This window comes from Hypanus sabinus, chromosome 3 (assembly GCF_030144855.1).
Source record: "Hypanus sabinus isolate sHypSab1 chromosome 3, sHypSab1.hap1, whole genome shotgun sequence".
Taxonomy (NCBI): Eukaryota; Metazoa; Chordata; class Chondrichthyes; order Myliobatiformes; family Dasyatidae; genus Hypanus; species Hypanus sabinus.
In genome coordinates this window covers 28957194-28973221 of record NC_082708.1, presented here as the reverse complement: position 1 = coordinate 28973221, position 16028 = coordinate 28957194, and the positions used below count along the sequence as shown (strand labels likewise).

General features: G+C 37.7%; 1 protein-coding gene across 4 annotated transcripts in view; it reads left to right on the top strand.

Moving 5' to 3' along the window:
- LOC132391140 (F-BAR and double SH3 domains protein 2-like) overlaps nucleotides 1-15677 on the top strand; it is a 245080-nt gene extending 229403 nt beyond the window's left edge. For 3 of the 4 annotated variants that reach the window (XM_059963959.1, XM_059963958.1, XM_059963960.1), the window contains 6 exons: nucleotides 975-1058; nucleotides 1812-1989; nucleotides 5587-5807; nucleotides 12463-12592; nucleotides 12907-12992; nucleotides 14686-15677. In XM_059963959.1, coding sequence (XP_059819942.1) covers nucleotides 975-1058; nucleotides 1812-1989; nucleotides 5587-5807; nucleotides 12463-12592; nucleotides 12907-12992; nucleotides 14686-14769 — 783 coding nt within the window. In that variant the 3' untranslated portion in view covers nucleotides 14770-15677. Of the gene's footprint in view, nucleotides 1-974; nucleotides 1059-1811; nucleotides 1990-5230; nucleotides 5537-5586; nucleotides 5808-12462; nucleotides 12593-12906; nucleotides 12993-14685 lie in introns of those variants that run through there. The other variant, XM_059963961.1, reaches the window with a different exon arrangement.
- The last annotated feature ends 351 nt before the right edge of the window (nucleotides 15678-16028 follow it).

Here is a 16028-nt window from a genome sequence, read left to right as displayed (position 1 = left end):
ATTATGCAAATGAAAGATGTTTAAGTTACTCATCTTTCAGGTGGTTCACACTCTCAAATCGCCAATATTAATGGGACATATAAACATTCAAATTTTCTGTCTTTAGAAATAGCTCAAAACAAGATAAGCATTAAGGAAACAAAAGCTACACACACAATGAATCTACAAACACTTCCTCAGTATTTTTTCACTCCCTTTTTCTACTACTAATTTATTTTTTATATATTGTAATTAATAGATTTTATTACTATGTATCCCAATGTACTGCTGCCACAAAACAACAAATTTCACAACTTTTGCAGATGATGTTAAACCTGGTTCTTGTTCTGATTGAAAGACTTAATATATGCACACTCTGAACTAAGAAAATAACTTGTAATTAAAGAATCCAAAACACCCAGCAAAATTCTTTGGCATTTGCTGAATTCTTTCACCTCAGCCAATTATAACATAAGTGGCTTCAAGTAAGACACAGATGTCTTAGTAATAGTATGTATTATATGCAAAGGCATTGTCAATGTTGAATAGTGGAAACAAAATATTATTCTAGTGGCCAAAGAGACTTGTGTATATTGAAGCTTTTGGGTGTTCTTTAAGGCAAAAAATAAAATTTCCCATTTGCCAAAAATTTATTTTAAAAAAAGATTTAAATATTTGTTCCAAATTAACATATCTTGAATTATTTAGAAATTAAATTGTCTTTAGAAGAAAATTCTCACTTTAATGCCTGCTGGAAAGGTTGTGTGATCCCCTATTTTAGTTAGTGGGACAAGCAATTGATGTGTTTGCACAGTTGGCAGCCTTGAATGAATGAACGATTCTTGAATTTTATAATTAATGGTCCACATTTTGCAGAAATTACATTTTTGTAGCTGTTTAAATGTTCATGTGAAAATACAATGAATGAGAGGCAAATAATTTAAAGAAAACTAGCCATTGTTGTAAAACCATAGTTTGAAACTTGTTTACTGCAGGCTAACCAGCCAGATGAGCTTACCATTGAAGAGCATGAACTCTTGGAAGTAATTGAAGATGGAGATATGGAAGACTGGGTGAAGGTCTGTAATGCATTTTAATTTTTAATATAATGACTATACATAGAGGCTTGGAAGGAAATTAAATATAGTATACACATTGCTACTTGGTACGTGTATGCTATATGTCTCTTTAATGTTTATTGATGGGACCTTTTCCCCAATGCCTCCCAGCCCATTGTATGTGCACATCTGTGCACTCTTTGCTGTAAAGTATATTGAGATGTTGAGTTTGTAAAGGATGCCAAAAATGCCAGCCTTTTTACACATGCTGCAATTGTCGTTTGTCTTTTAGCCATAATAAGCATGTTATAAAGTGATCTGTTAATTGCAAAAGTAACTTAATTATATAACTTGTGTTTTGGTGAAGAAAGTATTTCAAGCTATTAAATGCTGACCATATCATTGGCATTTGAATTATATGTTTTTCAATATTATTGCAAGCTGTAAGTTTCTTTCTGTATACTTACATAATTGCACAAAAATATTTTATGCAGCATTTTTTTCAATTTCTCTATTACAGGGCATTGTTCCCTGATGAGGAAGAGATAGATTTTATGCATAACGATAGAATGTAACTTCTGAATTTTATTGAAACTTAATAAATACCTTGGTTCACATCACAAAGAGAAATAACTGAATTTTGAGTTAATTCATTTTTTAGCAGAGCAAGCTTTACATATTAAAAACCCTAAATACAATTTGATTGAGTAGAGCATGATTAAGAGTAACATTTCTTTTTCTCACTTTCTCACTTATTCTGTCTTTCACTTAAAGGCAAGGAATAAGTCAGCACAAGTAGGATATGTACCAGAAAAGTACCTGCGGTTTCCCAATTCCAATAGTTTAATCGGCATGCTCCAAACTCTGGGTTCCTTGGATGCACGATCACATTCTTCCAGCAACTCTACAGAACCTGAGCTGGTTACTGGTGGCATTAACGGAGATTTTAGTGGTAATTATTTTTTTACTATATGGTCTGGAAATTCTCAGCAGATCTGGCACAATCCTTTGAAGGATCATGGATTTAGAAGCACAAACTCTTTTCCTCTTTGCACAGATCTGCCTGACATGCTGAGTGTTCTTGAACTTTGTTTTTATTTATTGCCAACATCTTACAGTTTTTATCAAATGGAAAAATAAAATTATAGAGTGTTCAATAAGCTCGGTGTCAATGTAATATTTGACTGATTGATGTCGATACTGACAAAAAAAAAGGTGATTTTAAAAAACTGCACTTTTAATAATGTGATTCTACTTTTGCAACTGCTATAGAAGGTGCCAAGTATTTTGGTATACCAGACATTTCAACAGTTTTCTTTTGTAATTTAGAGTGACAGGTTCTACTGGTGTGTTGCTAGCTCTGATAGCAGATGGTCCTCAGCTAAATTAATCAAAAATTATCACGTTTGATGGAACATCTGTCTTCGGTTTGCCTGATTTCACTGATTCATTTGCCTAGCTATTCCTGGCTTCCTGGGGTGAAGAGAGACAATATTGCAAAGTTTGGTATTAGATAGGTGACAGAATTTTAAAATTGTGATGTAGCCAGCAGAGCAAGTATATGTGATTAGAATGACTACTTATGTGAAGGATAAGCAACTTGTCTTAAAAGTCTGAATTCTACTGTATGTAAATCTCTTTTACTATATGTAGTATTTTGGAAATGCTCAGCAGGTTAGGCTGCATTTGTGAAGAGAGAAGAACAGAGTCTAATATTCCCCAATTACCTTGGTCTTTAGCTCACCACCCTACATGTCTGCTGTGTGAAAAGTGAGAATTTGAGATCAATGCAAGTTGAGGATTGGTTTCAACTGCAAATTTCCTTTGGTTAAATACTTTTACAGCATCTTTTATCCATTTGTGTCTTAAAGACTTGAGCTGAGCAGTGTGGAGCTATGCCTCAACATGAATCTGCAGTAGGGGATTATCATTTTAATCTTGATCATCTCAAATGAGCATATATATATGCTCTGATTGAGAATCCTTGAATTCCACAACCCTTTGTGTGATTTCACTACTCAATGGCTAGCACTAGTTTGCAACCCCTTGCCTGAATTCCTCCAGAATGTAACGTTTTTCAGTATCTTTAACATCCCTTTATTTTTTAAATACTGAAAGTATTTCAACTTTTCTGAACTCAGTGTAATCCATGAAACCTGAGTATCATTATTATGATTCTGTATTTCTTACAACAACAGTATATCTTCCTTGAGGAACATTTGTGCTAAACTGAATAGATTACTACTGCTTCAACTTGGGGTTCTGTGTTGTAATAAAGAAGATATGACCATTATAAGAAAATTTGCTGATCATATCATTACAGGGAATTGCATTTTCCTTCATTTTGTTCTTTAACTGTCAAGAAAAGTGCCAGTGTATTTAGGTATGTAGTAATGTAGTGGACAGTAGACCATAGGGTTGGTTAATAATCTAGAGGATCCAACTGTATCATGATTGTTACAAAATCATGTCAACAAGGTGAGACTTTTAGTTCCAATAATTTGTATCTAAACCACTGACAGCAGTTCAAAACAGTGACCTACCTATTAAATGCCGACCTTGATGTCGATACCTGTATTCCATTTTTTAAAAATCTGTTTGAAGCTTTGATTGGTATTTCTGTTCATTAGCTTTTAGTGAATTAAATACCTAGGCACACAAATCTCTCAGTTCATCTACCATGGTAGTCCTGTACTATTATGGTATTGGTTTATTATTTTCATACGTAGTAAGGTACAGTGAAAGGATTTTGTGTTGTGTGCCATTCAGACATATCATGCCATATGTAACTTCATTGAAGTAAGAAAAAACAATGCAGAGTATAGTTGTGTACATTTACAGAGAAAGTACAGTGGAAGTAGACATTCATTGCAACCCTTGTATTTTAAATAAATTGGGAGATTAAGTTCAAGAGTTCATCTTTTAGCACATCAGAGGTCTGTCTGTTCAAGGGTCTGGTAACAGTGGAATAGAAGTCGTCCTTGAATCTGGTGGTTATTGCCCTCATTCTGCCTGCTGGGAGAAAAGAGAAGTCAGAATGACTGCACTGGGAGCAGTTATTGAATTAGCTAGCTGTTTTCCCCACCAGGAATTGTAGATGAAGTCAATGGAAGGAAATTTGATTTACATGAGAACCTGGGCTATATTCACAACTCTGCAATTTGTTGTTTTCTTTGACAGAGCAGTTGCCATCATCTCGAACTTCCTTAGCCTTCTGAGAAAATAGACACCCTATGTGGTTTCTTGGCTTAGTGTCTAAATGGCAGGACAGGGACAAATTGCTACTGATATTTACACCTAGGAACTTGAAGCTACCAACCATTTCCACCTCATCACTTTTGATACAGACAGGTGTGTACTCTGCCCTGTTTGCTAAAGGTCTTTTGTTGACACTGAGGGAGAGGTTGCTGGCTAGGCATCATGTCATAGGCTCTCTTTCTCCTTCCTGTTCTCCATCTTGTCATCGTTGAGATCCAGCCCACTATGATGGGGTCATCTGCAAACTTACAAAAGGAATTAGAGCAGAATTTGACCATGCTGTATAATTTTTTCCTAATATTGGATGAGTTTGTCTGATCCTTTAATGTCATCTATAGTATTTATTATACTTTTTAATGTGTATACAGTTGGCCCTCCTTATCTGCTGGTTCCGTATGCGTGGATCAGGAAAACCTGGAAGTTCTCTCTCCAGCACTCGTCGTTTGAGCATGTAGAGACTATTTATTTCTTGTCATTTTTCCCTAAACAATACAGTATAACAACTATTTACATTGTGTTAGGTATTATAAGTAATCTAGAGGTGATTTAAAAGTACAGGCAGTCCCCCGGGTTATGAAGGAGTTCCATTCCTGAGTCCGTCTTTAAGTCGGATTTAAGTCGGAACAGGTACTTCAGGTATTATGTAGCCTCAGTTAGTAAAACATTTGTCTTAGTATATAGTATATATTTTACCATTCTATGCATATAAAACACTTAAACTTACGTATTTCAATAATTAAACCACTGCGTTGCTTAGTAATAATTGTAGCTTTCATCGGGGCAGGGCCTTTCAAATGCTCCATTAAAATTGTTCCAATTATTGACGGACTGTAGTATAACGCTTTTCCAGTGACCAATGGCATTTCACCTCTTTCCGATCGCTTTATTACTTCCACTTTATTTTCAGTCGTGATCATGATTATTTTCGTGAACAGGAACCCTGCGGATTCAGAGCTTCACCGCTGGGTCCTAATGTCCACCTCACAGAGACATGTTAAATAAAGTTCGGGGTTTCGCTGGGTCCTTAAGACCACCGCATTGAGGCAGGTAAATAAAGGACTTGAGCATCCGTGCTTTTTGGTATCCGCGGAGGGGTCCTGGAACCAATCCCCTGCGGATAAGGAGGGCCGACTGTATTCTGTAAATCTAAATAAATAAGGAAAAGTTTATGTTCTAGTACAGAACTATGTTCTCTTGGTCATTGTGTACAAATAAGAAGTTGCAGTTTTGTTTGTTTTGATTTAGCTTCCATAAAGTTCTCAGTACTAAAATGTGTTTATTTCTGATTCAGTTTGTTTTGTGAAGGCACTTTACGATTATGAGGGGCAGACTGCAGATGAACTTTCATTTCCTGAGGGAGCTATCATTAGGATTCTAAACAAAGAAAATCAAGAGGATGATGGCTTCTGGGAAGGTGAACTTAATGGCCGTGTTGGTGTCTTTCCTTCTGTCTTGGTAGAAGAATTGGCGGGATCTGAGAATGGTGACCCTCAATGGATTGGTGATGCACAGGTATGTAAGAGTTTAATAGCTCTGTCATGGTATTTAAAAGTTTGCTCAGACATATTAATACTAACATTTTCAAGTGGAAAAAGTTCCAGACACTTGCAATACAAGGAACTTTGCTTTAATGAATGATTATCATTTCTAGTGATTGTAACATTGGACACACCTGTTACGTTAATGATCATTTACCTTTCTAATAATTGTAATACTATGAGGGGTGATTGATAAGTTCGTGGCCTAAGGTAAAAGGAGTCAATTTTAGAAAACCTAGCACATTTATTTTTCAACATAATCCCCTCCTACATTTACACACTTAGTCCGGCGGGCGTGGAGCATACGAATCTTGGACCTCCAGAAAGTGTCCACAGCAGGGGTGGTTGATAAGTTCGTGGCCTAGGATAGAAGATGAGTTATACAGTTCTCATTACATGCACATGCAGTTCAACTCTTTGAGTGATTATGCAGAAAGTTTGAAGTTAATAACTCATCGGGGTGATTGATAAGTTCGTGGCCTAAGGTAGAAGGAGATGAGTCAATTACCCCTCATACTAAATGCAACTGTACAGAATTTATTCACAAATTATTGAAATCTAGATTCTTTGGATCATTTGTTTCTGCCAAGGATAAACAGTTCACGCACGCAAGACAAAATGGCAAGGAAACTTGTACACAGCTTCAATTTTATCAGTATATTATGTGTGCTTTTTTTCTGCAGCAATACATTAAGGTTAGCTTAATCTAGAGGGGTTGAAAGAGAGCAAGTGTCCTTAAAGTTATAAAACATGGCTACATTTTAGAAGTGAAGTGTACCAGATGCCACAAGTGCTAGTGTGTGCTTACTGAGCTATGCATAATAAACAAATTGAATCACTGCGTCTCAGCAGTCTAGCAATGAATTTTAGCTCACTATAGAACATATTTAAGAGTAGGAAGAACCACTGCAATGAGAAATTATAACTGCTCGGAGGTACCTTGCTAGTTAATGTCTGACTAAAGCTAAGATTCTATATGTTTTATTATCGTCCTGGTATTTGAAGATTCCTAAGTCTAGAAGAAGTGTAGCTGGTGCTGCAGTATTTTTCATTGACTGTAAGACTTCTGAATAGGTCAGTTGCTTCCTTTCCTCATGCAGGAAAGCATGAGCAAAACACATCAGGAGAAGATGAATAAGAGAAGGGCACTCAACATCTGTTTGGGATGCAGAAAGAGGAGGTAGATAAGTTCTCAATTAGTTAGATTCTACCTGATCCAGAACCTAGCAGCAATGTTAAAAATCTGTGCTTACATATAGATGTTCTACTTTTTAGTCTCAGGGATACGAGGATCTCTGTTTGAATTGCATATATATGGCCTTGATGATGAAATGGAGGGCAATATTGGGATGTAAGGGTTCAATTTATCTTGGAGTAGATTCAAAGGTCAGCTGAATGTCATCGGCCAAATGGTCTGTATTGTGAACTGTTCTATGCTCTAATTTTTGTGTATTAGGTCATAAGACATAGGAGCAGTATTAGTTCATTCTGCCCATCAAATATGCTCTGCTATTCTATTGTGGCTGATTTATTATTGCCCTCAACTCCATTCACCTGCCTCTTCCTGTAATCTTTGACACACTTACTAATCAAGAAGCTATCAATTTCCACTTTAAATAGACCCAATGGTATGGCCTCAGCAGCTATCCGTGGCAATGAATTTCACAGATTTTCCACCCTCTAACTAAAGAAATTCCTTATTATCTTTGTTCTAAAGAGACTTCCTTGTATTCTGAGGCTATGCTGTATGATTCTAGACTCCCCTCTTGATAGAAAATATCCTCTCCGTGTCCTTTCTATCTGGTCCTTTCAATATTCAATAGGTTTCAAAGGGATTCTCCTCTCCCCCCCCCCCCCCAAATTCTTCTACACTCCAGCAAGTACAAGCCTAGAGCCATCAAATGCTCATATATTAATCCTTTCATTCCTGGGATCATTATCATGAATGATCTTAGCCCTTACCAGTTGCTTTTTTTGGTCTGCTATCGCATAAAGGAGGCCATTAACAGGTTTTTTTCAAAGAGAGAGAACTTTGCAAGATCGAAACCGCCAGAGCTGGCATGGTACTTTATGATTGCAGGGTATCAACAATATTTTGTGTTTCCACATGTAAATTTGGGCATAAACCAGAATAAGTAAGTGGTCCCATAGCTCAGCATTTGGTGCCATAAGGTAGCATATCATAGTTTCACATCAATACTCACAATGCCTTTATTCTTTAAAAGAGTGCTAGTCATAAACATTCCTCCACTGTGGCAAAGGATGATGCTGAGTAACTAAAACTCTGACAACGTGGTGCATGACTTTGGTTTTCAACCCACTCACAAGTTCACAACATTCATATGGGATATTATGGTGCAGGTAGTAGTGCTGCTGCCTCTCACAGTTAGCAGCTTAGGTTTTGTCCTGACATCCAATGCTATTTGTACGTTTTCCCTCTGGGCACTTCAGTTTCCCCAGTATGCTGTGGTTTCCTTCCACATCCTGAAAACATGCTGGTTAAAAGGTTAAGTTGCCATTAAATTGCTCGTGGTATATAAGTTAGAGGTGGAAACTTGAATAAGTGGAATTTTGGGAAGAATGGTTGCAGAGAAAGTAAGTAGAGAAATAGAATTATTCTGTGAGCCTGCAGAGAATAAATAGGCCAAATGATCTCCTTTGTTGAAAAGGCAGACTTTATCCTGCCACAATAAAATATTTTGGACCGGAGCATTGGCATGAAGAAACAGTAATTCTGCAATTTGGAACAACTGAAGGGGCCCTGCAGTACTCTGCTGAACAAGTTTTAAGATTCACTTACAAACAAGCTGGAGGAACTCAGCAAGTCGGGCAGTAACCGTTGAAATGAGCAGTCCACGTTTCGGGCCGAGACCCTTCATCAGGACTGAAGAAGGAAGGGGCACCCACCTTCTTTATAGGGCCCCTGCCCCATGACTGATTTATTATCCCCCTCAACCCCATTCTCCTGCTTCTCCCTATAACCTTTGATGCCCTTACTAATAAATGCAACCGTGAATTAACCCATCAGCCCACTATGATCAACATGATTTCATTATTCCTTTGGCCATAATCCAAAAATAAGAGACCCCACAAAACAAGCATTCCAAACTAAATTTACAGAGGAAATCATGCCATGTTAAAAACATGTGGACTAATTGTAACTTACCAAATATGCTACTATCCCCTAAGAGGTACAAAGACGTCTTCCAAATTATGTCAACACCTTATTAGATGAAGGTTAACAAGTATCAATCTTGCACCCCTTGACAATATGTTCATCACCATGTGCAAGAATGTATAAACCAACAGGTGTTATCTGTAATGTGACATAATGGTGTATCTATTAGAGCTACTGCCTGACAGCTCCAGTGGCCAAGATTCATTCCAGACTGGTCATGGCTGAATGGAGCTTACGTGTTTTTCATGTGATTGCTTGCTCTGTGTAGTCTGGTTTTCTCCAGAGAAAAGATTGTTAGGTTAGTAACCTCACCATCACAGTAACCCTACTGGGTTGGCGAGTGGTCAGTTCTTGGGGAGGGGGGTGCTAATGAGTGAATGAAATGGATTAGCATAGAATTTGTGTAAATGAATGCTAAATAGTCAGCGTGGACATGATGGGTTAAAAGAGTGTATGACTGATAACTGTCACAAAAGTTAAGGTTTAAGGATTGTCAAATATAGGCAAATCTCCAAGAGGACCACAACCTTGTTGTCGGGTTTGGAAGCATGCGTGCCTCAATGACCCACAGGTCTATGTTGGCTGGAGTCAGGGCTTTATGCTTTGGCTCTTGGTAGGGTCACCCATGCCAAACAGATCAAAGAGTAGAGGCCAGACTAAGAGTGATCCACCAGTCCTTCAGGTTTGGAGGTTCAGTTCAGGGCTAACAACCCTGACTGGTAAAACAAAATTGTTACAGAAACAGCAATGAAGAATCATTCTACGTCTGAGTGTGACGATATTCCTGAAAACTGAGAGGAAGCTACTAGCATGATGAAGAAAGCCCTGAACACTACCCGAGATGAGGGACCTTCACTGCTGCCCTAAATGCCAGTGGCATAATAGGCAGACATACAGATATGGGCAAAAATAAAACCAATTAAGATGGTATAGCTTTTCATTCTGTAGGACTACTGAGTTTTCTTCTGCCAGCTAAGACTTTGCTGCATAGTAAGATTCCCAGTGTCCAGTGATTAATATAACCCTCCAAGTCTGTCATCAAAATGAGTCAATATGGTGCATCAGTCTTCAACAATTCCTTTTAACAGTCTAAAACTCCAATATTCTTCCTGCTTCTTAATGTGTTTTGCAGATTTCAGTCTCCGGTAAATTTAAGGGACAACTTAAAAATAGCATGTTTTTTCTTTTTTTTTGTTTCACTGTTCCATCATAGAAATGAGAGTGCATTTTTTGTGATTATTTAGTTTTCTTTTTCTCTTTCCATATTTCTTGTACATATTTCTCAATGGATAACTAATACGTACTTCCTAACATCAAGCACCTCTGCTCCATCTGCCAAAAGCAGATTTTTCCAGAACCCAACCATTTTAAATCCTGTCCATATTGCTTATCTGACATGTCAGTTCATGGCTGCCTCTTCTTTTGCTACAGTAAGGCCACTCTCAGTGTGGAGGAGCGACATCTCATATTCCAAATAGGTAGCCTCCAACCTGAACATGGCATAAAGATTGACCTTCCAATAATATTTTCCTCCACCTTCCCTCTTCTTCTGTTCCCCACTCCGGTCTCTTTCATCTTCTCACCTGCCTATCACCTCCCCCGGTGCCCCTCTTTCTTCCCTTTCTCCCATGGTCCAGTCTCCTCTCCTATAGATTCCTTCTTCTCCAGCCCTTTACCCTTTCCACCTTCCTGACTGCACCCATCATATTCTGTCAGGTCCTCATTCCCTTCACCCAACTTTTTTTATTCTGGTGTCATCCCTCTTCCTTTCCAGTCCTGATGAAGGGTCTCGGGTTGAAGCATTGACTGTTTAATCATTTTGATAAATGCTGTCTGGCCTGCTGAATTCCTCCAGCATTTTGTGCATGTTGTTCTGGATTTCCAGTGTCTGTAGGATCTTTTATGTTTGTAGTACTTCCTAATCTGTCCAGAAGAATGGGTGTGCCATTTAAAGAGACGAAACTTAATTTGTGGTGTATATAAGAATGCTTCTTCTCGATAGTGATAAAAATCTTGAACCGTAAGCAGCAAATTCTCTGAGGTAAAGTCACAGCAACTTTAATGATTTGTTGTTTTTAAACATAAAGTACAGAAATGCAGAAAAGAAGGAAATAACTCAATCTTTGCTTCCTGCCCATTAGTTTGTTTATGGAACAATGAAAGACTCAAAAGCCGTAATCGTTCATTCGTAGCTGATTCTGCTGAAATATAAGCTGATTCTTAGTTACTTGTGGTGCTGTTGCAATTAAAGGTATGGATGTAAGATTTTGTGCACAATCCTAAGCACACAGCAACACACTCAGAGTGCTGGAGGAACTTAGCAGGTCAGGAAGCATAACAGTCAACATTTCAGGCTGAGACCTTTCTTCTCGGCCCGTAACATCAGCTGTTAGTCATCTCCATAGGTGCTGCCTGAATTGAGTTCCTTAAGCACTTTGTGTATGTTGCTTTGGATTTCCAGTATCTGCAAACTTTTTCGTGTTTATCCTAAACACATGTTAATCAAAATATTTTAAAATGTCTTGCTTCCACACTTTTTTGCAATGGCTTACATAGGGTGGGTAGAAGTTCAATCTATTTTTAAGTTTATTAGTCATTTCATTAAAATATGGTAATAATATTGTGGTTCTGTAGAACCTAAAGTTAGGACCATCACAAATAGAGAATGGACACAGGTGAGCAAATCTAGTAAAAGCTAACATTAAGGAGCAGTGGTGACAAGATAAGAAAGTAAATGTGTTTCAGCTGAGGAAGCAACCTTAAGTATGGTTGTTGTAGTGAACTTTGTCATAATGACTGGAATTTCACAGAAATTGAGCATTTTTGCTCACGTTTATTTTGATGGACGCCTAATCTACTCAGTGCATACATTTACTAAGCATCTATCCTGACTGTGACCCAAATTCTAATCCTTAGAACATTACAGAAACAAATGGAAAGAAGTTGCCAGAAAGTGGAGCACAATGGTCTTTTTGATTATGGGTTCCCTCCACAATGTAAATTTCATTTGCACTTTTTCATTGACAGAAATATGCTGTTTGGGAGTCATGATCTTGTACTTTGAAATAAAACTATGAATTGTTATTTTTGTACATCTATTGCCCTTCCAACTTTGGATGGCAGACTTTATATATTTGGGAAGTAATATAAAAGAAGCCTTGTTAAGCAGCTGCATTATATCCTGCAGATGATGCAACAGAGCTAATGTGGTAGAGGAACACGTATTTGAGGAGGTGCATAGAGTTCCATGTAAGGTGGCTGCATTGTTTTGGATAACATCAGGCTGTTTTTGTATTGAATTTGTACTTGGCCTTCCAGGCAAGTGACGAGAAGTCTACTACAGTGTTGATTCTGGCTGGTATGATTATGGAAAGACCTTGCAAACTTAGTTGAATCCTTCATCATAGAATACTCAAGCATTCTTTTTTTTTGTTTAAAATCTAATTTCTAGGTATCACCATCCTCAAGACCACAGGCCGCTCTTTCATCATTACCAGTGTATGATCAACCACCCTCCAGCCCTTTCAGCAGCCCTGACAAAGCAGGTTCACAGTTTTTCCCTCGATCACCATCAGTAACAGGTATAGAATGAAAGTTGTATTGAAAAATATCAGTTGGGTTAGCTGATACTGTTTATAAGCAGCATTCTGTAAGGCTTTCAAAACCACAGATAGATTGAATGTTGTGAACCTCATTTTGCATCTTTCAAAGTATACATTGTAATATTAAATTCCAAATACAACTACATTTTGCTGCACATTAGAAATAATCTTCATTTCTAGAACCGAAACATTACAAGTGGGATCTCCATTTTTTTTACATTTGTCCAAGTAATGTAGACATAATGTGTGGTTTTAATGAAACAGCTGTATAGTGTACTATGTTCAAATTTCAGATCATGAAAACTTAATTTCAGAAGCATCCATTAATTCGCAGCAGCAGAAAAGAACACCAGAAACTTCAGTTGGAAAAATCAGACCAGTAAGTTCTATGTACCGGTTTTTATGATCTTGCCTATTTTGAAGCTTTTATGTGAATGTTTCTACAACGGACAGACTCACACAATGCACATTCCTTCATCCTCCTAAAGGCTTTGTTCCATACTGTTATAGAGTGATATGGCATGGACATGGGCTCTTTGGCCCAACTTGTCCATGTGAACTGCATTGCTCAGTGAGCTAGTCCCATTTGCCTATATTTGTCTCATACCTTCAAAGTCTCTCCTGTCTGCTTATCTAGATGGATTTTAAATGTTTCTAATGTGCCCAACTCAACCACTGTTACTGGCAGTTCATTCCGAGGATGCACCATGCTTCAAAGAAGCTGCCCCTAATGGCCCTTCTAAATCTCTCGTCTTGATTTTTAACTTGTGCACTCTTGTTCTTAGCACCTTCTCCCTGGGAAAAAGACTGTGCTTTCACCTTGTCTATGCCCATCATGATCTTGTGTACCTGTATCAGGTCACCGTCAGCCTCCTGTGTTTCAGAGAATAAACTCCTACACTCATAGGCCTGTAGTTTTCTGGCTTGCTTTTTTGCTACCCTTTTGAAACAATGGTACAACATTACCCACTCTCCAATCCTCCACAACCTCACCTGGCCAGAGATGAAGCAAAAATCTCTGCAATTTCTTCTCTAGCTTCCCACAGGCTCCAGGAATGCACCAGACCAGCCCCTGGGGATTTATCGACCTTAATGCACTTTAAGGCCTCCAATTTCTCCTCCCTTCTACTTTGAATATGCATCACCATGCATTTCCCCCATTTCATTAGCTTCCACTGTTTAGTCCACAGTAAACACTAAAGAGATATATTCATTAAAGATCTCTCCCATTTGCTTTGGTTCCACACACAGTCATGCTGAACTTTAAGGGGCCCTATTCTTCCTTAGCCATTCTTTTACTCTTAATATCTTTTGGGATTTTGCCTTGCCTTGTATGCCAAATTCCACTCATATTTGCTTCCTGCCCTCCTAACTTCTCTCAAGTGGACTCCTGTACTTACAGCTATCATCAAGAGATTCAGTAGTTCCTTGTTGCTTATGTACAATGTACATCTCCCTCTTTCTTACACAGAGCCTCAATATTTCTCATTAGTCAGGGTTCCCAAAACTGCCATCCTTCACTTTAATAGGAACAAGTAGGCCCTAAACTCTTGACATCACACAGATGCCCCTTTCCCGACAAGGAATCTTCCTACAAATCCTGTATAATGCCTCCAAAATTTGCTCTGCCCTAGTTCAGGACCCTAAATTGTGAATGGGTTGTATTTTCAGTAACTATTTTAAAACTAGAATAATGATGGCAGACAGATTCTTCTGCCACTTGTCCTACCTCATTCCATAGGAGGAACTTCAATATTGTTCCAGTGTGGCTTGCCACAAATGTAAGCCATTTTTTTTAAATCCCAGAAGTTGATATGGTTTAATGCAATGGGTCAACTGGTTTTTATTTTCGCACACTACATTTTAACCTTTGGGGATATTTAACAGGTGAGGCACTCTCATCATATCTCTGTCCCACAGAATTGAGCATTCTTTCATAGAACATCCATCAACCTGGAATCCTACAGTGCTCATCACATGTCTATGCAGGGACAGTAATTCTCAAGGCTAATTTGTCTTTATTTTAAAAAATGTTGATTTAGATTCTGATGCAGAGAATTCTCCCTTTGCAGGTACGAGCTGCGCCACCTCCACCTACTCAGCATCATCGTCGAAAAACAGAAAAGACAGAGGAAGTAGAAATAACTCTAGTGTAACCAATAGCAGACTTTTGTGTGTTCAAATTTGGGACTGAATTATTCAGAACATTTTGGTTTCAAATTCCTTGCATTCTCTGCTGTACTTATACAATGAAATTCAAGGAGCAGAAGGCGGCAAATTCTAAAAGGAATTTATGAAGTGTGGATCATGAGGAAAATCAATGTTATTTCTTTCATTTACAAATATCTTGTGCCTTTATAGCCACTGCTTTGTTTATTTCTTCAAATTGGGCCATTAGTATTTTATTTTGTCCTTGCTAGTATAGTAAAAGGAATACAGGTTGGCCGATTCAATTTTCAACGGTCCAGTCTTGTTTTGGTACACTATTTAAAAATATATATAAAGCACACTGCGTCATCTGTTCCCAGTGCAGCAGAGTCTGGTACTTCTGTAATTATATGCCTATGGTGCTGTGCAGGGCACAGTTTTGTATCAGAAAAATATTTTTCTGGTACTGTCCATGTACAAGGCTATCGTTTTCTTTGCCATGGCCACATATAGGAACGATTATACTATCAGTTCATTGCTTAACATTGTTTTCACACTGAAAGATCAAAATGGAAGTGATTTTTTTAAAGGCACAGGAAATGTTCATATCATTTATTGTGTACATTAATTAGCACATTGATGTAGCCACAAAGATCTATTTGTAAAAAGAATCTCCCTTTAGTATTAATCCAGTCTGTATACATGTATTCAGCTGTAATGTGCAGTAGCATGATTGGACTAGAATTGAGGGAATAGACTTGAGTAAGGACTGATGTTCTTTTAAGAGGGGCTGGTTCCTCTCGGTAGTTCTAGTGCAAAGAAAGATAATCAAACAAATAAGGGAATAAATACAAAGAAATGCCTCTATGTTAACTCGAGTCTTAGTTTTCCATAATTGTTTATGACTAATATTTATGCCACAATTCTAGTCGAGAAAGAAAATACATTATGGACATGATAAAATAGGGATCTTTATAAACATTATTAGTGAAGCTGAATATGAATATCCTTCCAGCAGGAAAAAAAATATTTTCTGGATATTGCATTTTCTTTCCTGTTAGTTGTTTAAGAAAGCTTTTTGAAATTGTTATCTTTTAAAGTACACATTACATAAATCATGATGTGTTTGTCACATTAGCAAAGAACTGACATTTTACTCCCCAAAATACTTGTTTCCAATATCAGACTGGAAGGGAGGATTTTTGCTGTGCTATCCAGCTTCTTTATTGCAGTTAAAAGTTTAACTTGGTTGCTGTATTAATTAAAT